The sequence below is a fragment of the Cheilinus undulatus genome, linkage group 7 (assembly GCF_018320785.1).
Source record: "Cheilinus undulatus linkage group 7, ASM1832078v1, whole genome shotgun sequence".
NCBI lineage: Eukaryota > Metazoa > Chordata > Actinopteri > Labriformes > Labridae > Cheilinus > Cheilinus undulatus.
Genome location: NC_054871.1, coordinates 32,768,814 through 32,794,864, shown reverse-complemented (window position 1 = coordinate 32,794,864; position 26,051 = coordinate 32,768,814). Strand labels below are relative to the sequence as shown.

Below are 26,051 nucleotides of genomic sequence, written 5' to 3'. Positions count from 1 at the left end.
GCTACAATCAGCTTCAACCACATTTCAGCTCATTCAGCCTTGAATATGGTGGCCTAGAAGTACAATACAAAATTATAAAGTCTGAAACACTTCTATAAAACTTGAAACAAATTTACATAAAACAAAACACTTTTATAAACAAAACAAATTTACATGTACAAAAAATTAATACCAAATTAAAAAGTCTGAAACACTTTCAACAAAATCATTTTTACACTTCGTGAAACAAATTAAAAAAACTACAATAAAAATTCTACATTAAAATTTTACAAAGCAAATTTACAAAATACAAAACACTTTTACATATGCTGGGACAAATTTACAAGTTGTAGAACACTCTTATAGCTTCAGAAACAGATTTACAAAGAACGGTATCTTAAGGAAAGAGAATTTTCCAAATGGGGGAAGTGACCGGAGATTTAAGTTTGAAGTGTTTTAGACTTTGTAATTTTATATCAGACTTTGTCAATGTATTTTAGGTTTTATAAAAATGTTTGTGACTTTTCTATTTTGTATCCAACTTTTAAATTTGTTTCAAGTTTCATAAGAGTGTTTCAGACTTTGTAATTTTGTAGCCGACTTTGTAAATATGTTTCAAACTTCAAAAAGTGTTTCTGACTGTAATCTTACATTGAATTTTGTAAATTTGTTTAACGGTTTGTTAAAGTGTGAGACTTTGTACATTTTTTTCAAGCTTTGCAAAATTGATTAACACTTTGTAATTTTGTGTTGCACTTCTAGGCCACCATACTTTACAGAAAGCAGGCTAAAATCCTCCAAACAGACAGTGTTTAAGAGTTACAATATTTTCATATCATTTCATTTTTTTATCAGCATGACTAAAGTATTATTAAAATCCAGTAAGGGGAAAATATTAGTTCAGTATCTCTGGCACCTGTACACAGTACATCTGAGCCTTTAGATAAGGATAAACTCAACTTTTTGAATGTCTTTGTTACTTTCTAAGTGCTTACATGTTGTATTTGGAATAATTCTTAATATAAAGAGCAAACATGATTTGCTATAATCACATATTTTCTACTTTCCAACAAAAATTACATCCAGATCTCTTTTCAAGAGGCTTCAGATTGAACAGTAAAACTCTTAAATCCAACATTAGATTGGTAGCTTAAAATGTCCATTGACTTAGTGCAAGCCATCACTCTGCTTTGGTATGTCTTGTTGTTGTTGGACGTACTGTGAGTGTATTTCTTAATATACTGTACATGATTATTTCTACGGAGGGCTTGGATGGACTCGATATGAGACCACTGAGTATTAACCACACTGCTCTGTGCTCATGGAAACTCACAGGCCTTTCTGAGGTCTCCTGCCCTTCTCCCATAAGCAGGACAAGGACATTAAACATTAGTGCAAACTTTTGCTCTCTCAGCTAAAGCACCATTTCCAGTGCTATCAGGCTTTGTATCCATAACCCCACCCAAGCACCCATTTAACCCACCCTCCTGGCACAGCAACCCTCCCAAAAACCATGACCCCAACGCACACAAGCACGCACTCATACACACACGCACAGCCACATAAAATAGTTAGAAAAAATAGCTGTAGCACAACACAATATTTTAAGAAAAAACAATCGTAGACAGACAGAACATCTGTACATCCTTAAACCTCTGATTGTTTTGTCCACAAGGGTACAAAGAGCGAGAGAAAGCAAACTCAAATAAATATCTGTACGATTCCACACACATTTCTGCATATGTTTTCAAGAAGAGGGCATCTGAGTGTGGCTTAGTCAGGGAGGCCCAGTCCAGATAAATTATAGACATACTTTCAATATCTCTAGCCTACGAGATTGAGGGTAAAAAGCTTTGGTTAATCGACAAACAACATAAGACTTTTGGGAAAATTATTAAGGTTCAAAGCAACATATGTTTAAGATGGCTCATAGGTCCCAGTCATCAAGACACAATGGATTGAAGCGACTCATACCCAGTACCACATAAAGATCGCCAAGCAGGTAGATGTATACACTTTACATTGGTCTGCCTGTGGGAGTCAATCTGTGCATTAATTAACCCCATCTTTATCATAACAGAGAAACAAAGTTAGAAACTCAAACTCTCAACACCAACAGAGGTAAACAGAGAGTTATGCAAATCTGCACCGAGGGAGCCGTGAAGTAAACAAGCAACTGTCCGATGAGTTGTTTTACAATCAGGCATTTTTGCTTCTGCGGTACCGTGGACCTATTATCACCACGGTTCCTCGGAGAACACGTGTAGTTATGAGAGTAGCTGGTGAGCAGATGGGGCGGACGCAAAGTTTGTTTATCCAGGCTTGTCCTGAGACCCTCCAGCCTGCCAGCCATGAAACATACTAGTGCACATGCATGGAAAAACGCACGCATACATAGACACAAGAACACCCTCGCCGTTTCTTCTTCACCTCCTCCTTCTCACCCCTTTCTTTACATTAAGACACAACTCTCTACATTTCTTTAACTAACTTCAAGTGCAATCAGTTTCATGGATTATTTTAGTTCATTATTTCTTTTAAGGTCAAAAAACCCAACATGTTGGTATCTGAACAGCTCAGAATCTCTTTTAGAGAACTGAGGAAGTATGTTTTCATTTCTTTTTTTTTTGGCAGCTTGTCGTCAAAACCTGAACAAGACCAGTGAAGGGGTTCAACTTCACCACCACAGACAGACAAATGGACTGATCTCATTTGCAACTGGTTTGCCTCAAAGTACCCGTTTGGCTGACAAAAGTGCCCTCCTCAGTAACAAAGTGCATTCATAACCTGGATCTTTCCGATTAAGGTGCAAAGGACCGACACTTGAGCTACTGCATCACTACAGCACTTACGGGGGGGGGGGGACTCAAAAATTAACACATTTCTTTTTGATTAAAAGGCTCAATGTACTAGAATAACTTGGATTTTGAGTAGAATAAGAACTTTTTCAGACCATATTTAAACATTTACTCTATGTCTGCTCTGGTGTTTCCCCCTCCTCTACACGATACCTGGAGTGGTGAGAGTGTCAGTCAGAGAGAGATAGAGAAAGTGCATTGGGCCTGGCAGCTAAGGGTGCATGTTTGAACAGGCTGTGGCTGACTCACACAGTGATGATGTGGCCAGAGCGACCCCGGCTGCCACGCACACACATGTGCAAAAGCACACATGCATGCAAGCACACACGCTAAACTGCCAGCACCAGGCATCCTACCCTCAGTAACACCAGGCTCTAATATAATAATATCCCCTCCAGGCTGGTCCGGGGGCATTAGAGGACTACAGAGGGAGAGCGAGGGAGAGAAAAGGCCTGATTTGATCCCCTCCTGCCTGGAAACGTGGCTGAGCTGGGGGAGATTATTTTTTGGAATGCAACAGACATTGTGAGATCCCCCTCCCCTTCCCTTGTTCCCCTCCCCCCATCGACCAGCTGCAGCTGCGCTCCTATTCGGCCTTCCAACTTGGACAGGTATTTATTGCTCTCTTCATCATACAGGTTGCCTCACGGTTGTGTGGTCCCTAGGGTGAAAAAAGATTGGAATAAGCATGATACATAAACCTCCACAAAACACCAGCCCACTTCCTTTAAATACACCTCTCTCCTGCTCCGTTGGATATCTTTAGTAAAGCTGTGCAAACATAGAAAAAAAAGGTGCTCATCTATCTCTGCTTCGTACTCTTTATCACTCTCTCACTCGGGCTCCCTGCCATTCCTTTAACCTGCGATTGGTTAAATGCTACCCGCGCCTTGTCACACAAGGACAGAATCCGAAAAAACTGCACAAAGTTAAGCACATTCATTCATTCCACCTCCTCATCCTTTGGGCAGGAACTATACATGTCAAGTGTTAAGTTTAGAACAAATGGGTGACTCAATGTTTTTTTTCATCAAACATTCATACAGTTTGTTTCGCTCACCCACAAGCTTCACTCTGTGAGAAATATGACATCAAGCCTAAGAGGAAAAAACCCGATTGGTAAGTACACCTCAGCATTAAGAGGGGACCAATGTCATATCACCACTGCTGTATATACATGTATACAATTATAAAGTGTCAAGTACCCGAAGCAGTCAACAAAACGGAACGACAAACAAATTAAGACAAAATCAAAAGGGATAAAAGAAATGCTGACACTGCAGGTTTGTGAGGGATAAGAGGCAACATAGTCTAGCCAACAGATACAATGACAATGGTAGTGCTTCAAAAACACAAACCCTCTACCCCTCTTGTTCCCTAGTCCTGCAACTAGCGAGCCCCCATTAAAGTGGATTTGACTCAGCAACAAACAGTTTTTGAATAGGACAAACCATAGATTCTTAAAAAGCCTTTTTTATAGAGAAAGTAACACTTCAATCAAACCCTTGTCTCATTCTTTCTGGAACATTTAGAGAGAAAAAAACTGTTGCATCAAAACTGTGGCGAGTTTTCCTTGCATATGCCGTGTTGTGGCAATGTTGTTTCTATGGTAACTGTACATTTCAGACCTGCAAAAGAATAGAAAAAGAGTTGTTTTCATTGGGAGGATTTGTCCTCGCTTCACCCGTACAGCAGCCAGAAGGTGCTTGATAGACACCTTGCTTTGAGCTTGAAGGCTGTGAGGACAAAACCAATAAAAATCTAAATCAACTGCATAGTTGCAAAGAGTTTTTGTAGCTATCATACATTTGCTAAGCACATACGCCAATGTATAAAACCCTTATTATTATAAAGAAAGACATGGCCCAGAAAGTGGACATCATGGGTGTATGATCTGAAGCGTTCTTTGCTCTTAAACACATAAACAGACTTAAGTGCTTACAAGTCTACTCTGTTTCCTAAAGTAATAGGACAAAGAAATATAAAGATAAGATTTTTTGTGACACCCTGATTTGGTTTAAAGAGGAATAGTTAGTTGTTTTGTTTTTTTTTAAAGTTTGCCTTTGTGTGTCTTTTCTCCTCTCTGTTCACTGGCCTGTCTCACAGGCGGAGCAGAGTGACTATGGTGTCCAGCAGTGTCCTTGTCGCCCCTGCAGTCTCAGGGCCCTGCTTCCCCTGCCAACTCCTGCAGCTGAGGACTATGTGAAAGAGCTCCAGCAGTCCCCTCCACCTCTGCCACTGAAGATGCCTCAGAGCGCCTCCGTCCCTTGATGGTGCGAGGCTCAGGGACCATGTCGGAGCCAGGGCTCAGCAGGGCCAGGGAGGCGTCGAGGAGCCCAGGCTCTCGCACTCGAGGCTTTCTGCCCCGACGAGAGGGGATGCCGTTGCAACCATCCTTCTTGAGGTGGCGGTGCAGGTGATCTGAGCGTACGAAAGTCTTAAAGCAGCTTGAGCACTGATAGGGGCGCAGGCCTGTATGTACCCGCATGTGGTTCTTCAGGTCGTAGTTGTGGGCGAAGGCGGCTCCACACTGCGTGCACAGGTAAGGCTTCTCTCCTGTATGCTTCCGCATATGAACCTTGAGCTTGTCCTGCCTGAGTGGGTGAAAAAAACAAACAAGATCACATCAGAACACAGTAAAAAAAAAAAAAAAAAAAATCAAATGAGACAAAGAGGTAGAGCTCACACACTATTTGAAGATATTAGCACACACAGCCAGCCTCAGGTTGTCTTATTAGGCTCAGATGATAATCTAGCAGTGTAATATCAATAAAAGTGCAGAATAACCTGAAAATATGTTAGTATCTGTAAAATCTGATCATCTTATTATGCTTTGGGTGGTTTTATTTCCTATTGAACAGTCACGGTCAGAGATCTCTTCCAGTGAGATTGTTCTGTCAGGGCCAACTGAGGGGAAGCCATAAAGCTCATATCTTTATCTGTGTAATAGCTCACAAGTGTGCAACTGTGGTGTGATGGTAAAGCTCAATGTTCACTGTGTCAGTTGGTACTTTTATGATTTTCTCCTAACTTGGACACCATGACAACAAACATATTCCAGAAATGCATGTATGTTGTAAAAGAAAAAAAAGACTAAAATCCCCTCTGTGGCTGTGGCTTGATTGTTGAGCAGTAATGTTAATGAGTTTTAAATAATCAGTAAACAAATTTTTAGCCTTGTTCAATCCTGATAAGCCATAATTGGAGTGGATATTGTACAAGAGTGAGTGTCACTTCTGATCATATCAATAGTCAAAATGGAAGGGTTATTGTCCAATAACGCCAAATTTCTACAATGATTACATTTCGTTCAAAACAAGTTGTTGCCATGTCTTGACTTCTCTTCAGCTTCTATCATCTAATAAAACACTGGAACATTTTTTTTATTTTGCATGATACACCACCCACTCAACTTTATCAGGCTGCTTTGGCCTTCATCCGACTCTTGTCCCTCCCTACCCCCTTTAGCCCTTACTATCTCTCTAGCTTCTGAGCTCTTTAATCGTCTAACCCTTATGAACCCAGGGCAGAGGGCTCCTAAACAAAGAAGCGTAGTTAAGACAACTCTATTTGAACACACACGCACACGCACAAGCACACACATACACGAACCATGTAAGTGGATTAGCTGCAATACAAGCAAATAAATAAACCCACTGCAACCCTTTTAGGTTTCCTCAAACTGTAGCCAGAATATAACATTGATGACACATGTGCATACATGAAGGTAAGGCACACATGCATGCACACAAACACACACAGAGCAAAGCCTGAGCACAAAGTGGCACACTGACAGAGGTGAATTATTTAAAGGACAGAGTGATTTATTACTGTGCGAGGCACACTCTTAACCCTGATCAAACGGGATTAAGATTACAATACCCTCTTCCCTCTGCTGGTCGAATTTAGCTGGAAGGCAAATTCAGATTGGTCTTCCCTACCTGCCATGCCAACAGAGGTTCCGGGTATTTCTAGTCCACTGTATCTATTTCCAGCTCAAGTCTACTGATTAATTAATTAAAGGAATGATTTCAAGGAAAAGGCAGGACTCCTTAATACAGGGAAACCATGTGCACTCAAGTCCCTTGCTGTGGACTCGTTACATATATCTAAGCAGCACACGGTAGATTTCATTAGAGAGGTAAAAGGAGTGACAGAGAGAGAGGGAGAGAGAGGAGGGGGGTGGTGTAACTGCCCTGCCGTGGGCAATAATCAACATAACTGGAGATCAAAAGTTCAAATTACTGCATTGGAGCACATAGAGCACCATCCAGGGCCTATAATCCCCCTCTGTATCAGAACTCTGTGCTTTATAGCAGCCCTCCACTAGATAACGCTACCATGGCACTGCCTTCTTTTATAGGACCCCGATGTTAAAATCCAGGACTTTGCTATGAAGGCTGTCACAATAAAACAGAACTTTATAACCACCTGACCCCCGCCTTGAGAGCTGTAATATCCTACACGTCAATTTGATTAGCATTTGGCTACAGCAGGGGGTAAAAAAAAAAAAAAAAAAAAAAAAGCTTGGGATACTTAGTGAGTCCATGATCAAGGTAAACACTTAGAATTACAAACTGTGTTGCCTCCTTAATGCAAAGCTAAGTTGGTTAGCACTAATTCTCCTGCTCTGGGATTTGTGGTGTTTCCCACTGCAGGGCTATTTGTCAACAGTGCCAAGTCCAAGTGTATTAGTACATGTGACATGGGGTATTCACTTCATTAATAGGGCTTACCTGGTAAAGCGCACTTTGCAGATGGCGCATTCATAGGGTTTCTCTCCCGTGTGTGTTCGGATGTGGCGGGGTAGCTTGCCTGCTCCTTGGATGACCTTGGAGCATATGGGGCATTTCTGGAAGGCCTTAGAGCGCATCTTCCTCTCTCCTCCTCCACCTCCACCTCCTCCACCGCCCCTCTCTCCTCCTCCTCTTTCTTGGCCTGTTCTGCCCTGGGATAACCAGAGCGGCAGCACTCCCTGTGTCACTGCAGCTGAAGTTGTGTCTTCATGCTGCGTCGAGCTGTTGAAGTAATTCAAGTAAAATTCCATGTCAGGGTCATCCCCATCACCCTGTTCCTCCCCGGTTGTTGTTGTGCGCTCCTTCTGCCTCTCGACAGAGTCCATCATCTGTTGCAGAAGGGCACTGGCAGAACCCCTCTCCCTCGCCGTTGACTCCCTACCACCCTCCTCCGCCTCTGTCTCCTGCCCTAGCCTGGGCTCATGTGGAAGGTAGAAGTGCCCGTTTTGGGGGGGAGGGTAGTAAGATGACCCCATGCTTGCTCCATTACCCTGCACCACCTCCCCGTCTTCATCTTCCTCTTCATCCTCGTCCTCCTCCTCTGGCTCCTGTGTGGGGGCCTGGGCCAAGGCATGTGCCAAGGTGGAGTAGTACTCACTGAGGCCAGGAGGACCCCCGTTGCTAGGGGGTGCCCCGTTACCGGGGTTAAAGTGCAGGTGTGTGGGCAGGTCCCTGAGCTCTGGTGTGCTGCAGCTGCTACTCCAGTGCGCCCCTCTCTGGAAGAACTCCAGGTACTCCCGGGCCCGGACCTGGTTCCCCTGCTCCTTGCCTCTGCCCTTGCCCTCGTCTTCTTCTTCATCTCTCTGCTCACTGCCCGCCTAGTGAAACATGACGGAGAACAAAGAAACTGAGTGAAGGAGAAATTTAAAGTTAGTCAAAGTTAGTGAAAAAAAAAGGGCAAGAGAAAGTGGTAAACAGAAATACAGCAGTGATGTAAAACAGAAATAACTACAAGTACTTCAAATGTAAAGTGTTTCAAATTAATTTAACAGTTAGATTCTAGATTGTGATGCTTACTTCTGGTGGTGATAGAACTTTAAAATAGTGTGTATCTCTTATGTGCTCCCTTGTGGTACTTTAGAAACACACTAGATGCAAAAAATCCAAGCTGGCAGAGTACATGGAGGGGACCCTCCCTATGTATGAAAAATGGCTTATTCTAAGTTAATAGAAAATATTCATGTGATTAAACACTAGTTTAGATAGGCCTACAATTATGTTTCTCTTTTGCCAAGTATGGTCCTGGGCAAAATATTACACACTATACCTTTAAGAAAATCCCATTCCCTAAAGTATATAAGAGCTTAGGTGAAGGCTGACAAGGATGACCAATTTCAACAACTGCAAGACCTAAAAACGTTGGTATAACTCTGACTATCATTGATGTGCAGCCTCAGTAATGCAAGGAATTAAACCTTATACTAACCACTTCTGATATAAAAGCCAACAAAGCAGCACAAAGTCACATGTACATTTGGTAAAGTGGGCATTCCCCAATAGCTGTGATCACATGATGCACAGCAGAGTGTATGCAGTGGCAGCATATCACAGCTACACTTGATTGTGTTGATGTGTAGCTGTGATATGCTGTCTGTAGTCTATGAGAGAGCATGTAGTCCTTCCACACGCGCTATTGGCTCAGAATGAGTAAGTGCTGAACTAACCCAGAGGCTGTGGGCGTGTGTTTGGCATAGTGAGGGAGACCGATAAAGGCCATGATGTAAGCTTGACTATGCTGACTGGTTAATATAGAAGATGGTATGATGACCAGACACTTAATTACCTTAGAGAATTTGATTTGAATGACTTGTTTCCAATTCCAAAACAAATCTACTTACTGGGCAGTCTAGATAAAATCTTATCTTAAAGGTTAATTTGACATTTACACATGCCACTAGTAGTACTGTAACAGTCTTGTACCGGCGGGGAGAGCACTTTGGTGTCCAGCAGGTGTGTACAGACATCCTGGACGGGTGGGATTTCCAGGAGGCGTGCAGCGGCGAGGATGTCAGCCACGCTGCTGTGACTGACCGTCAGTGTGGCTGTATAGGCAAAGTCCAGTAATGCTCCCAGAGCCTCTGCCGTCACAAAGTCGATGTTGTAGATGTTTTGTTGGTCAGCTGTGGCACCTGAAGTAAAGAGCTTGTGGAAGTAGGAGCTGCAAGACGCCAGGACGGAACGGTGTGCTGGAAACTCCCTCTCCTGCGTAACCAGGAGCACGTCGCACAACAGGGCGCTGAGCCGCTGCTTGTTCAGGCTGCCCAGGATGTCTGCGCTGTGCTCAGGAAAAGGGATCCCCACGGGGCCTTCCTCCGCCTCCCCTGCCCCTCCTCTCCCTCCGCCGCCACCGCTGCTTGCTGTCCCCCTGAGCCGCCTTCCTCCCCTCCCACCGGCTCCTGACGACATCTTCCACCAGCCTGCCGCCGAGCCACCGAGCACAGCCCCCACCCGTGTATCCGTCCTGCCGTCTGAGCGTCTGCCTGTCTAAGGAGAGAAGATGGGAAGGGGGAAAGACAAAGAGTAAAACACTATCAGTACACTATAATCCTTCAGAGCAGAACACAAAACCTTCATGGAGGTCAAGTACAACCGATTACAGTGCAGGTTGTAACATACAGGGTGTAGGCAAAACACACACACACACATAAAGACTCTTAAGTATCTTAGCTTGGTGGGTCATATCAGGTTGCGTGCCAATTAGCAGTGTTATCTGCTATAAAACTGGTTTGATAAACTGTATTGTGATTACTGGGATCTACATACATGATATGACCAACTGCTATAAGAATAAATTACAGCAAAACTGATTAATATCACAACAGTCTGTAGTTGGAAAAATATCAGCCTTAAGAAGTTGTAAGACAGTATAGTGTAAATGGGTGGCTAAAAAATTCCAATAATATATCTATATTGAAATGACTGATTTAAAACTTTAACACAATGTTTTATCGTCATGACTTGGTAGAATTGTATATAAAGTCTTTTTTTTAAATGTGAGCAGTATAAAACTCCCTCACCCTACTCTTTCATTCTTACTCAGTTATATCCTACAGGTGTTACACTCCCTCCTTATACACTGTAAAAATAAATGAGGACCCAAAATAAAATAGTTAAACAGTTTCACAGCTTTTTTGAGCTAAGGGGCCTTCTTAATACTTTATGATGCCACTTGGTTGACATAATATTCTCATAGCTAAGGATGTTGCATTGGCTGAGTTTTTTCCATTACATTTATACATATCAGTTAGCTCAACTAAAATAGTAGTGCCAACTATTTAAATTAAGACCACAGAAAATGTGGCTCAACTTAAATTTATATGTCCACTTTGTATATATCTTACATAGTTTAAGAAACCCAACATACTGTGCTGTGTCAGCTTGTTTCGATATCAAACGTGCACCCAATAAATCATAACTTGTTCACTCACCATCAACTGCAGTTTTTACAGCGTATCATACAGTAGGAATGGTGACAGAGGGCCACATTAATTCCATTCACACTACCACAGGACCAGATTGTTACAAAGTGGGGGAAACCCTTAATTTTATTCTACGATTATAGTTTATTAACTTGCTTAATTAAATCTGTTAAACAGAGAATTTAAAAAAACTGTGCTTTCATGAATGAACACAATACTAACAGGTTAAATCAAAACATATATTTTACTTACAGATTAAGTTTATAAAGTGCATGTAAATGCAAATGGTGTATAAAAAGATTCTTACAGCAACAGTTATAGCCAATTAAAGCTTAGATTTCTTGCTTAAATATAATCAAATATAATGACAGAAACGTTTCTATTTGTCATATTTTCATGGCAGATTTCAGCATGTTTCAATCTCTCGATATATGAAATTGACTTCAGGGCCTCATGTGGCCCCACAGTCGCCAGTTACCCACCACTGTCCTACAGTATGATAAAGACTTTCCTTCATCGTGAACTATTATCACCCTCTACACAAAAATGATTCAATCTAACATGTCCACATCATGAGTCAATGCAAAAATGCATTTAGTTATTCATGTTGGCAAATTATTGATTCCCGTAAATGCTTCCTTTTTATGCCAAAGCCATCTATATCAGAATTACTGGAGATGATGTGTATCTAACAGCCAAAAATAAACTAGAGTCCTCAAAGTCTTTTTTTTTGTGGAAGAAGTAGCTCACATAAGGAGCTCACTGGGCTAAAGAGCCTTGAGAGAGTCATCAGCATCTGGAAAGAATCCATTAAGTAACACCACAACGCTGCACATCCCAATTTGATTCTTAGGGAAATCTATTGGCACAACAGCTGTGTTTATAGATTTACAAATGACAAAACCATACTGAAGCACAAGCTGCAAAGGTTGCTTTATGTTTCCGATGTATAGAATAAACAGGGGACACAATTTTAAACACAGCAAAGCTGCTACAACACTACAAGTGAGGAAAAACTAAGTGAAGATGCTATATTTGTGCAGGTGGCTAGGTAGGTACATGCTGCTTTGAAAACACACCTACACCTTCAGTTGTGTGCATTCGTTTAAGACAAAACCACATAAGAGGTCGTGGAGGACAGATAGGCAGAGGGTAGCAGGGATCAGAGTGCATGCTGGGAGCTGGGCTGCGCAGCCTGCGCACTCTGTCAGTCCAGAGCTAGGGACGAGAGCTCGGGAGGTGGAGGAAAAAGGGTGAAGGGTAGAGGGAGGGAGGGAGGAGGGGGGCTTGCCAGAGCAGACCCTGTGGAAAAAACTCAACAAGAGAAGGAAGAGGACACGCAACAAGCTGCGAGGGAACAGTATTAAAAAGGGAGGTTGTCAATCCGGTCTGAGCTGGTTACCCCACCCTGTACTGTGTGCCAAGTTTCAGGAAAGGCTGTCCCCTTGCTCACGTGTGGGGGGAGATTAAAATGATCGACTGAAGCCTGCACAGTGGGAGGGGGGTTTCGGCAGAACTAGCCATCCTCGATTTGTCTATAAACACACACACACACACACATACAAAAGCAAATAGTGTAACATTGCAGAGACATCAATAAGACATGTAAAAAAGGCACACACGCACACGAACACATATAGAACATCCACCCTAATCACCCCTCCTCCTCCCTTTCTCCATCTGCCAGGAGACCCAGCAGGGGGTGATGCTGAGGGGGGATAGAGGATGTATTGAGTATGTTTTTCTCTATAAAGTGAGGCAATCAAATGACATTCCTTCACATCAACCCTCCCAGTATGCTGGGATTACAGCAACGCTATGTTACACCCCACTACCAAACCTGCCTAACCTGGCTGCCTCTCCTCTCTCCTACCTGCGTCCACCTCTTCACTTCGTTCCGGGTGTTGTGTTCTGTTCTTCCCTTGAAAAAGCAACGCCTATTTGTATCCACACCTTGAGATCTGGCAACATGTCAGCTCTGCAAACAGGTCAGAGTTAGGTAAAGGCTTCACCTAAAGAGCTCTTTGGAGTGACAGGTGGGAGGGGGAGTAGACGATTGTTAAACTTAGCATCATCCCCTAAATGGATCAATAATTGTTCAGGGAAAACGATAAGGGAACATTCAAATCAAAGTGTGTACACTGGTTATATTTGGGAGTTCTTTTCTGTTTGATTACAGTTACTGTGCCTAACAACTTCACTGTTTCTTGGCATTGGGTCGTGACTCACTCCTTGATTGTCAGACAACTAACAAGGGTGGAAAGCAGCAAATTAATAACTGGGCAGTTTTGTTGACTTGTACTTTTTGGAATCAGTATATTCTTTATTCTTAAGCCATTTTAGGCAAAGTGTTCTACTTCACTACATTTAAAAAAGCATCAATTACTAAGTAAAATAATGAAAACTCAAAGTTAAAACAAGGAGGCCTCAGCTTTCTGTCAATGACATGAAGTAGGCCAGCAGTTTGGCTTTGATTACACAACACAGTAGCACACAGTAAGAGAATAATTTGACATTACATCCAAAAACAGTGGACGCATTTCACCTTTTTATAGAGGCATGCCTTTACATGAACACCCTGGTTGAAGTTTTATACTCTCTTGTTATTGCACATTAACCTCCTGAGACCAGAGCTGTAAAACTTGCTCATAAATCCTAAACATTCCAATGAAAATTTCCCCCAAAATTCCGGTCAAATTCTCAAACATTTTTTGACAAATTTCACCATAAAATTTCTCTGCATTTTTTAAAACTACAAATACATTTCCATAAAAAATAAAAAACAAAACATTTCTTTGCAAATTCTACATTTCAAAACAAAAATTTCCCAGAACTTACAATGAAACTCTCCAAAATATACAAACAAATGTCCTTTAAAAAACTACAAAAATACCAACATATTACCCAAAATTTTCAACCAAAATCCCTCAAATTTTTATGAAAATGTAGAAAATGTCATTTCAAATTCTTGTTACATTTCAAGCATAATAACTTAAACTTTAGTGGACACACTGGACAATTAAAACAAAAATTCTAATATCAGAAATTACTGCTATGTTGTAGGAAAGACCAAATGTAATATCTTCATATGTAAATGCAGGGTCTCAGGAGGTTAAGGAAACATCATAATTTACTGTAAAACACAGCGGGTATCAAAAGTAGCTTCTTTGAGTAAACGTTCAATTAATTCATTTTCACCTTTACCTGGGTAGAATTATAGAGTAGTAAATTTCCTTCTATAATGCTAGGCTATAATTCTTTTAGTTTTTTTGTCAGAAATTTCTTATTGAAACAGGCTGACTGTCTACATACATATTTACATGAATATGATTATTCTGGTGACGAAAACTTACTCAGTTTGGATCTACACTTCAGCAATGTTGTTAGTGGAACAGTGTCAGTTAATATCATTGACTAAAACTTGTACAATAGCTTTATGGTGTCTATGTCTATTCTCATTTACCTTTTTAATATTTTATCTTTTTTAATTGAATTTATTTTTTCCCAGTGTGACATTGTGACTTGATATGAGAGCTTTCTTACATACATTTCTATCCTATCTTGTGCTATATGGGTATGCACATTAGCTATACATGGGCCAATTGCCCCCATTGGTAGGGGCCTCTTTATTGGTGTGTGCTGATTCGTGTATGGTGGATTTTGTGTATATAGGTGGATTTTTGTGCTTATTGTTCAAATGTATTATCATTGTGATGGCAGCTGTATGTGTGCAGGAGTCCAAGTCAAATGTCCCCAAGGAGACAATGAAGTCTAGGACTGACAGCCTCAAGTCGATTGGTCGATTAATTGGTCGATGACCCCATGTCTGACCAAAATCCAATTGGTTGAATAATTGCACGTGCTACTTTAACTGGAAGAATTCAATTTTGCAGGGGTGAGAAGGGAGACGTCATGTGTTTTTATTTTTTAGTTATCTAGTGTTGCAAAATATAATTTACAAAAAAAAACAACAACCTATGAATAGAACTATTCAAATAAAATTTGCTCGTACCTTTAAGGGTAATTAATTACAGGTTAAATACCCAGAAAGTCAAAACAACATCACTAGGAACCCTCCCACCCAAGAGAAGAGCAAAGCCTGTGAAATATGTTTATACTCTGTTTCCCATTAACTGATATGTTGAAAAAGTCAGCGGTGTGGCACCATTTTGTTCGAAAGGATTATTATTTAATTACAACATAAGGTGGTTATACTGCAAAAATTGTACGATTTTTAAGTTCATTTTGGGTTCATTTTGAATTTTAATTACCACCTAAATGCACTGACTACATTGTCAGTGATAAGTAGAAATGTAGATGTAGAAATTACATGAAGGTTTTTTTTTTTTTAGTCCGTCCCACGACCAATCGATTAATTGATGATCTGGTGCGATTTTAGTCTACCAAGTTTTTCTTTGGTTGACTGCAGCCCTAATGTAGTCTATCATTTGGTGTAAAATTATGACTAAAAATGATGGCTGACTACCTTTTTTCCACGAGGGAGACAATGCTAAGGCCAAGACTATGGTCACTTTGGTCCACTCCCCTCATGGTCTCCCTCTACTTTCTGTAATACGCTAGAATGAGAATGATTTTTCTCAGCCGATCTGTGGAGGTCAGTCAAAGTCACGGAAAGTGACATCCATCCAAGGGTTGGGCAGGGGCCCAGAGCATCTCAAACTTCCTGTTTCCTCCAGAACTTAAAAAATGCAGTTTCACATCTCCTTTTGGTAGCAAATAAATGGCTATAACATCATAACTAACCATGATAAGTTGGAAAAACTCACATATTATAAAGGTGAATAGTATTTTTTTTAACATAGGATTTCTAGCAATTACTTAAATTTTAGCATGAAATAAATGGTGGACCCATATTTAGACATAGGCCCATTTAGGAATGTAAAATGTCTATTTTGAGACATATGGCCAACTCATCTAGCAACCATACTAAGAGTATTTCCTTTAAAAATAACTTATCATAATGTAGATTAACAGTACTCTATAGTGTGGTTAGATATTAGCACAGGTTTGTAAAAAAAAAAAAAAAAAAAGTTGATCCAATGGTAACATTTAATAATTCATAAAAATTTAAAGTTATAAATAGTAAAATAGATGGTTTTTTTAGTCAGTTTTACAACCTTATAGCATTTTTATTTTACTTGTGTGGTTTTAAATCCGTTTTCATTTTTTAATGTGAGCCTTATTTCTGCTTAAATTAATTTATACACTGAATATTTGTGATTCTTTTTTACATTTTCTGGTGAAAAAGTAAAGTAAAATAGCTTAAATGCCACTCATAGTAAAATATATGTGATTTCATTCCGCTTTAAACGGCTTAACCCATTTGATAAACTTAAATGGCCTAGACTAGTTCTTATTTCATTCTGAATCTCAACACTGCTTAATAACACTTAGTTATTCAATATTTGTGAGGATTAAAGGTGTCCTATTGGAACTAAACGATAACACTGGTGTTACTATTATTTGCCTCCAAAAGAGGTTAGAATCTAAAGGTAACCTTGCTATGTTTTAAAATTAATATTTTGTATTTAGATCATGTTTTAATACGCAAGTAAATACTCATCAGACTCTATATGTGTTTATAATTTTCATCATTAGCATTTTAATATGCATACACTTAACTGATTTATTTAACCATAAACAGGCAAGGAACCATATATGGCCACTACACTAGTTTTCACAATTATAATGAAAACATGTATTTAAATGACAAAAGTAAAAAAGTATTGGGATGTCCACTATAAAGGGCTAAACACTGAGCTATTTTGCTATATAGCAGATATGCTAACATGTCATCCAAAATGCTTCTACTAATGGTTGTGCTTCTGTCATTTTACCTGGCTGACATCACAGCTAGGCAGGTAGTTTCTAATCACAAAGTTAGTGGATAGGAGCTAGTAGATAGAACCAGGCCACTTACAACAGTGGCCTGGTTCCTCAAGTATTTGGCTTAGCATATTTTAGTTTCCCTAACTTATCCAGATTTTAGAAATTGGGACTTCATGTTTACTTTGGATGCTCCAAAAACCTAATTATTAAAGACACTCATGTCCATGTCAGCACACTCACTGTCAGATGTGAGAGCTAGCAAATCTGAATATGCTGAGTGAGAGGAGGGGGATGAGGGCAAAGACAAAGAGAGATGGTACAGGAGGGAGGAATAGGCAGCAGAGATGGTGATGGAAGAAAGAGCAAGAGAAAGGGCGACCACACAGCAAACGGCCTTGTCTTTCACAGTTGGAAATGAATCTCTGAATCTGTCCACACCTTGCTTTCCTCACACTTGCTTTCCTCACACAGCACCTGCGAGAGACCAGGCTCTCTAGAAGCTTGTAGCATGTTATCCCCCTTAGATACACACCTGATCCTGGGTCACGGCTTTGTGTAGTAAAGACGCTGAGCTGAGGGGAGATAAAACACACACACACACACACACACACACACACACACAAGCTTAATTCAGTCCCAACAAAGCATGGAGGGGCGGGTCTTCACGTAGTAGCCACCTGTCCTTGCTTGACCCACAGAGAGCACGAAGAAAGAGGAAACACAGAGCAACAAACCTGATCCTGACACCTCCTCATGGCTTGAAACATTCCTTATCACTAATTCATGCCTGTGGGTGACAAGGCCTGCAGCCCAGCACAAAGCAGCACAGAAACGGTCCGTGTCCCTGCCGCTCCGCTTCCAGGGAAGGGCCTTCTCTCGATATCCATTCCGTGAGCACCCAGGCCTGCTTTGCAAGTCAAACCACCGCTTTTATACATGACCCACCCATCCAATACACGCCCTCATCACCTCCAGGTCATCCGAGTCGTTCTCCTTCCCTTCCCATATATCCACTCACATATGCTCCAGGCATGATACAACCTACAGCGATCTGCTGTTTTTCCCTTTCTGATCTGCCTTTCCTTGTCAATACATTTACTTTGAAAATACGTTGACATTTAGATATGGTCGCAGTTAAGTGCTTTTAGTCAATCTGTTATGTATCACTTATGGAAGAACTCCAGGACTTCCACTCTCGGAGTATCTCTGTCTTTGGCTGTCACATACCAGTCATTCCTAAATACAAAGGAACAAACTGTTAACCCTGTACAACCTCTGATGTCTTCTTAGATAATCAAGGAAACAAATAGCTTTCTGGCACTATTTCTATACTGTACACAACATTTTTCAAGCTTTTCCTGATACAGAAAATAACTATCAAAATCTTGACTTTCCACTGAAGATCCACTTATTACATGCAAATAACCTCTCTATAGTGTTGTCTTTTCTTCCAGAATTTCAGTTACTTTTTCACAACCTCTGGCATGCTACAGGAAGTGATTGGCTCATAAAAATACCAAGCAACCCACCTTGAAGAGGAAGCAATAAGAGCAAACATAACTGAATCATTGATCCCTCAAACCATAAATGTTAATGGAGCACAGATGGGCCACCCTTTAGTACTGAATTAAGTGCAGTTATTAATTTTATAACAAACACCTTCTGAAGTGTTATGGGCATTTACAAGAGAGCATTTCTTTAAAGGGGCTCTGCTAGGAACTTTTTTCATTCAGTAGCTCGCTTATCAGAAGAATTCAGATATTTCAACCCTGGCCAGTTTTTGTAGTGAGATTAGAGTGCAACTGAAGTACAGCAGCAAAGCCAGGATTGAAAACCTGTTAAAATTGGACACTAAGCAATATGAGGAAAATGCAGAAATTAGTTGACTTTTGGTCTTGTTTACGCTTTTGTTTATCATTTCTTTTCCCACCCCTCTCTACATTACACGGACTGTCACCCTACGTAACCGGCCGGCTGCAAGGGAATTGCCTCGCTAAGGTCAAAAGAGTTCAAGGTTGGACCAGGGTAATGCAACATAATTGGAATGGGGAGGGGGTGGCTGTTCCTAGGAAAAGTGGATTTTGAGCAAGTGCCACAGCCAACTGACTCACTGCTGCCAGTGGTGGAAGGAAACCTGATTGGTCATACTCGGACTGAAGCAGGAAGAGCCACAGTGACTGATAAAACTCTAAGTTGCAGGGGCTCATCGAGGGCTTGCAGCCTTCGTTACAAACTGACCAGGAAGAGCTGCCAAAACACAGAAACAGCAAGCGAGAAAGGTAGGGGACAGGGCAGGGCGTGCGAATCCCAAGCTCTCTCATAACTCCTGAGCGCACGGTGGCCTAGGTTAATTGTCAATGATAAACTCAGATCTCATTCAGTTACCTGGTGTAACCTACTTCTATAAGAGGAAAGGTAACCACCCACAAGAAGGGTAAAGTTTAATGTGAGGAAGCTAAGAGGGGGGTTTATAATATCTTTGTTTATGCAGCAACACAGAGGAGGTTCCTAAAAAGTCATATCTTTAGCCTCTTGAAAAATCTTGCAGTTTTCTTTTCTTTTGTCTCTTTAGGTTTTAACACTAAGACACCCTGTGTCCACAAACAAACATGCAGAGTAACAATAAAAGCTCCAACAGAAACTCCCTAGCAATGGAAATGCACTAATATTAGAAACATTAAATTATACTGGCATTACAGTTGAAGACACTACAGAGAAAGTGCAAAATCAAACAACATGCAATTTAGAGAGCGAATAAAGAAGCACTTAGAGTAAATAAAGTGGTTTTTAATGCAGCATTTTTCTTTATACTGTGCTGCTATTTTTCTGGTTAGTTAATTCAAAGAAACAAAATGATGTAGCAACATTATAAAAATAAATCTTTAACTCATTAAAGCTCCTACAAGATTCTTTTGGTTTGTTTAAAGACTAAGAAGTTGGCTGGTCTTGATCTGTACATAGGTCAATAACATATAACAAGGCTTCATTCATTTGCAGATGTGCCACATGACATCTGAAATTTATTTCAAATATAATTTGATGCATGTTGTTATTTTGATCCTTGTTGGAAAGTGGATATGTTTATATACAGTGCTTAACAAATTTATTAGACCACCACCCAAAGTAAAGTTTATGCCACAGCTGCCCTAAATTAACAGCATTGGTAATTACCAAAATCATTTTTTATGTTTCTGCAATGGTTAATCACCAATATGTAGAAGCTCTTTAACCCAAAAGATATTTTTAATGCTAAAATACAATTGTTATTGTTATCCACGAATTTTCAAATTTACTAATTTACAAAAAAACTTAAAAAATAGTAAAGCACATTATTATTTATTGATATGTCAAATTATAGTTATTTACTTGCATTCCTGAACAGAAAAATGAGTTTTAGTGGTTGAATGTTATGCTTGATTAATTTCTGACTTCTCAGAGAAGCCCAGTGAGCCGGCTCAAAGTTGGGTGAATCCAGTTTGAAATCCCTCATTCCTGTTCAAAATGGTAAAACATGGAGAGCTCACTGAAAATGAATGGATGGTCTCTGAGACAAATATGACAGCGGTCTAATAAATCTGTTAAGCACTATATGTTATATGTTTATTTTTTTTTTAATAAAATGAAGAATTATATGGTAAAATAAAATTTAGCTGTTTTACATTGGTGGTACCACCTGACAGGGAGTGTGTACCCTTTTAACTTGAAAAGGATCTACACACCATTTCACTTTGCCATGAGCGTCAGCTGGAGATATGATGATAGATCATGCTACAATCGGTTTTCACCATTTCATTTTAAAACATAAGCCCAAAGATTACGGTTGCGTCAGCCTGACATGTAAGAACTTGCAAATTCTGGGACAAAGTTTTTTGATGATCTTTCTTGCTTTGAAATGATGCATTCTAATAGCATTTGTTTATTTCAAATATTTCAACCATACAACTACGCCAAAGTATTATAATTTGGATTTCTCACAGTTAAAAGACCATTTTTAACATGGTCAATAATCTGTTCATTTACTCGGATGGTCTTGCAGTGGAGCTGAGAAAAAATATCGATACGGCAATATATTGCGATACTTTGACATCCGATACAATACCGATTTCAACTCTTAATATCGATTTCTTGGTAAAAAATAAAAATTCATATTTTTGCCGAGTTGTTAGTAAAATACGACTTGCTCACATGTTTGTGTGAGCACAAACAGTGAGTTAAAGAAAGGAAATGCCGTTTGCAAGCTCTGTCTTGCTGCCGTGAAATATAGCAGGAACACCACCAACGTATTGTGTGATTTACATATACATCATCTCTATATTTTTCTTAGTTAAGTGTGTAGAATATCGCAATATATCACAATATCATGATATCCTGATATATCGTGATACTATTGTATCGTGACCCAAGTATCGTGATGCGTATTGTATCGTGAGGTTTTTGCCAATACTCACCCCTATCTTGCAACCTGACATTTTCAGGGTTTGAGATGCCAAAATATGAAATTAAATTAAAATTTAGTGAAAAATATAAAGCAAATTGATATGCCATAAACTGATTTTTTTTCGAAAGGAAATAACAGACAAGTTTGGAGACAAAAACATGCACATCATGTCATTGACCTGCATGTATAAGTAGGGTTTCATGATCATGAATATCACTCTGCTCTCTGTGATCAATCAAATGCATCAACCACTGTGAATATTTGCTGTGAAATTAAGGTAATTTAAGGCTCATTTGGACTTTTGACACCTAAACAGTGTCGTTATTTACAATTATTTAAAAACAACCAAAAGAATATAATGCATCCTGTTGCAAATGGCCTACTTTGCTTTTGTTATTCATATGGAGACATCAGCAATAACTGCAGTCTATTGACAAGCTAAAAACACCTCACTTTAGCTTTAAATGATGTTAATTTAAGCTTTGTAGAGTTATATATCAACACTGAAAACTACAAACTAAAGCACTCTACTACAACACGTCCTGGGACAGTAACCTTTCACAAGCATTGTAATAAAACCACATCCAGGGTCTAAGTTCCCTTCAGACTAACATGCTCTGACGCTGCCATGCGGCCAACAAGGAAGTATAACAAAATCTAATGCATGGCTTCAACAGAGCACTCGCCCCTTCATATCGTAGTCCAGCAGAAGCTCAAGCTGGCCAGTTGGTCAGTTCGCAAGCCCAACGTACCCCGGCTGCACCACTCCGTGCATGCGCAGCAGCCCAACAGGGAAAGAGGACTTCCTGTGACTCTGTGGCAGGCATGTAACAGAACCCGCTCTGTTATCAGATGACCAGCTCTCTCCTCACTCGCTCTCTCTGTCTCTACTGTCTGACCCTCTCTCACTCTCTTTCTTTCGTCCTCTCATCTGTCGCTCTCATCTCATCATTGCTCCATCTCTGTCTCTGCTCAGAACCCACCACAACACCCACTTCCCCTTTCCATTGCTGAGAAGGCATAGCAGTGCAGACCCACCCACCCTTCTGTGTCGTGTAGTTCTTTTATGCCAACCCACCCACACTTCTTATCCAAACCACTTTAGTAACTACAAACGCAGTGTCAGATTTGTTGCATTTGATATTCTCTTTGCATGAAATTGTGAAAAACCCATATCACCAAAAGGCATCACCCAACTCCAAAAGTGTGAAAATTCAAATCTAGCTGTACCCCCACCCTGACAAACATCCCAGCCTCTTCTTCTCCCTCTCTAATTTGATCAGGTTGTGTTGGCCTCTCCATAACAAATGTCCCAGAGGAGAACAGAAGAAGCCCCTTTACTCCCCCTAGACTTCAGCACAACAACAGAAAAACAACAGAGAGGGGTCTGTCTATCTCCCTAGCCAGACTGAAAGCTGTGGTATACTGAGCAGCTGACCAGGGGAACCAAACATTAGGGAGGAAGTAAGCTTCATTCACAGAGGAAGAGGAAGATTAAAGTATTCAAACTGTAGAGCAATGTTTTAACCTAAACAAACATAAAGACATGAAATAGCGGCAAAGAAATGCTGCTGTCTGTGACTTAAAAGGGTCAAAATACTCCATTCAACCACATAAAAGTAACTTTAACCAACCATAATGGCTGTAACATGTAGTGCATTGTATACAGCCAACATTTCACTCTAAAATAAAGCCTCAAACTGCCACGGCGACATCACGCAACCTGTCTTCTCAGTCTGTCTCAACCTGCTAGTTTCAGGCCATAGTGGTGTAGGCACAAACATACAGGAATATCAAACTGTATTCAGCCTCACCGCCAAATTGATGGGTGGTGTCTTGGACCTGCCCACAGCCACTGAAGTCCCCTGCAATTCCCCTGGAGTCTATTGTTGGTAACACAGACGCACACGCATGCATGCATGTGTGTACACAAACACATATGCCGTCCTAGTTTAACCTCTTGCTGGAATTAACTTGAACTAATTATACTTTCTTAGCAGTGGTACCTAGTGAGTGGAACACAAGATAGCAACTGAAGGTATTAACTGTGATAATTAATATTTTCTGTGACGTTCAATTCAGTAAAAAATGCAGCCAACCCTCACTGGTGCTGCGTTCTTCAGAACATACCAAACACTTTCCCAGTGTTTGGGCGTCTTCATGTAATCGACTCTTCTCATACCCTCTCGTGCCCACACATTTAAAAACGGGTTCGACAAGTATGCAAAGCCAAAATACATTCATCTGGTTATCGAGCAAGGCAGTCAGGGTTCCTGTGAAGTTTTTAAACTATGAGCCACAAGCGAGAAGGACAAGACAGGCAGATTAGAATCCGCGTTCAACAAGATGCTGGTAAGGATGGGGGAGAGGGACAAAAAGATTGCAATGAGATTGGCTGTGGTAATCTGAAATCGATCAGTACATACATACACTTTACAGTACAGGGCTTAAGTTTAGTTTAGTATTAGACAGACTTTGCTGAGGCAGCTTACCCCACAAGTGAAATCCAGTTGTCACAAGATGTATCACATATTCTCCTGTTCATAAAGAACAAATGTTAAAAAAAAATACTCCGCCAGTACTCCTTCAACTATTGATATGCTTGCTTTGCCACAGTCCAGCAAACATCAGATTCTGAGGTTTTTAGTGGAATTACTTAAACACCCTGAAAGAAGCAGCAGAACAGGATGTGCAGCTGTCTTCATCTTTTTACTCTACTAATAATAGCAGCTGTGCCATTTTAATTACAACAACAGACAAAAACAATAAAAGAATATTGTGCCTTATTGAGATGAAAAAACACTGATGCACAATGAGCCTGCATGCTGAAAGTAGAAAAGTTTGCCAGATGCCAATGACAAAAAAGTTCTGTGCAGCACCTTACACTCACTGACCTATTTGCTGTTCCCTTCTTTATTTGCAATTGGGTCAAGAACTCTGAACTCTATCAAGCCCCATCTCTCACACTCCTTAACACACAACACGCTATGGTATTTATTTCCTCTGCTCGCTTCTCCTCTCCTCTCAGTCACAGTATAAAGACACACTGTGTATGTGGATGTCTTTGGAGTTCTTACCAAATAGGCAGAAAATGTTTCCCGGGCCCTATCTGCCTCCCCTGCCTGCCGGCCAGCTCTGCTGCCTCCGTCTCTGGGCAGGGCTGGAGCTCTACCAGACAGGAAACTTGCGAGTGGCCCTCGCATACAGGCAAGCCCTTGCCTGATCCCACACAAACAGACACCTACCCCCCTCCCCAACCACCACTACCAGCCCCCCTCCAAACCCCCCCTCTGTTTTCAGCCCACAACTCAGCTCCGCATCCACTGCTCTCATTGGCTTGACAGCTGCTCACTCACCACGCCTCCTCGTTGGGATAGGCTGGCGGCTGTTCCCTTTCCTGGATGGCCAAGGGCAAGGCAATGTGGGATATAGAGTTCTGAAACCCCATTCAACCTGCTTAAAAGCCCCTACTGTGGACTACCAGTCCCAGGAATCACTTCCCACACCACCCCCTCTATCTCCAAGCCTGCTCTAACGTAAGCACTCAGGGCTGAATTATACACTACAGTATGTTGCTAGCAGGCTGCCAGGTATTAAAGTACAGACCAGCCATCAAACACAGGGCAGAGCTTCGGATGAAAAAGAATATTACTCACTCAACTGTCAGAGCAGTACTCAAACGTCAGAGAGGGAATCTTTCATTAGCACACTCTCTTGTGACATTTCAGACACACTCAAAACTCCTGACCTAAATTATGACTATTCCAAATGCTGTAATACCACTACAACATGCCCTGCGCACACAGCACACAACTTGCCCCGCACTGAGCATTACAATCGCCACTGTCCCGCAAAGTTAGTGCTATTGCTTCTACCTTCTCCAATAGATTTATTTTTGGTTCCTCTTTCCCTGTTCAATACCCCCCACCTCCTCTCAAGATCCCCCCCCTCCTCCCCCCTCCCTCTCTAAGTGCTTCCACCTGCCTGAAAAGTTAATGCCTTGAACACATCCTATAAACTTTATCTCAAGATTCCCCAGAGGTAAATAGCACCACAGAGGAAGTACTTTTGGAGGATTTAAAAAAGAGGAACCTTGACAAGGGACTAATGCTGCGACCCACCTCTCCTCTTCGGCCAACCCCCCCACCCTGCTCTCCTTTCTGCCCCCCTCCCTCATTCCTCCCTCTCCTCCTCTCCTCTCCTCCTCTGCCCTGCTCCCCTCTGGACGACAGGCCCAGGGCAGACAGCGGGGGGGATGGCAGGGTGCCTTTCGCTCACCTGCGATGGCCGTGGTGAAGCTTGTTGTGGGTTAGCTCAGCCCTCTCCTCTCCTCCTCTCCCTCTCACTGTTGTGCAGCTTAAAGCCCCGTTTGCGCTAACCAAGCAGCAGCAGATCAACTCAATTCCCTTCCTGGTTTCTGGAGGGCAAAGAGGTCCCTCCCTTTCTCTCTCTCTCTCACTCTCTCTCTCTCCCTCTCTCTTAAAGAAACAGCATTCCCCCTCTGCCTCCTCTCACACTTCATCCTGCAAAGCAAAAAGTATTATTGAAATGTATTTGCACTCAAAAGTGTAGAGTTGTCAAAGTCATAAACTCAATCAGAGATGGCACAAATCATTAACCCATTCCTTTCCATTTCAGTTTTAATGACAGTAAACGTCAACGAATGGTTCCCCTCATGGACATTCAAATGTTTGCTTTATAGGTAGATAAG

At 41.1% G+C, this 26,051-nt stretch overlaps 1 protein-coding gene across 1 annotated transcript; it reads right to left on the bottom strand.

The window, feature by feature from the left end:
• Window positions 1-1,564: 1,564 nt before the first annotated feature.
• Window positions 1,565-25,686, bottom strand: zbtb7a (zinc finger and BTB domain containing 7a). Its single transcript, XM_041790604.1, has 4 exons — window positions 25,619-25,686; window positions 9,554-10,117; window positions 7,574-8,451; window positions 1,565-5,431 (listed from the first exon to the last, which is right to left on the bottom strand). Exons 2-4 carry the CDS (start codon window positions 10,037-10,039, stop codon window positions 4,996-4,998), a joined length of 1,800 nt encoding a protein of 599 aa, XP_041646538.1. The 5' UTR covers window positions 10,040-10,117; window positions 25,619-25,686; the 3' UTR covers window positions 1,565-4,995.
• Between the last annotated feature and the right edge of the window lie 365 nt (window positions 25,687-26,051).

Coding starts and splice junctions, on each gene's coding strand:
- zbtb7a (XM_041790604.1), bottom strand. CDS start 10,039: ATGTCGTCAGGAGCCGGTGGGAGGGGAGGAAGGCGGCTCAGGGGGACA. Junction 8,452..9,553: donor CCAAAGTGCTCTCCCCGCCG/GTACAAGACTGT, acceptor ATGTTTCACTAG/GCGGGCAGTGAGCAGAGAGA. Junction 5,432..7,573: donor TGCAAAGTGCGCTTTACCAG/GTAAGCCCTATT, acceptor TCACCCACTCAG/GCAGGACAAGCTCAAGGTTC.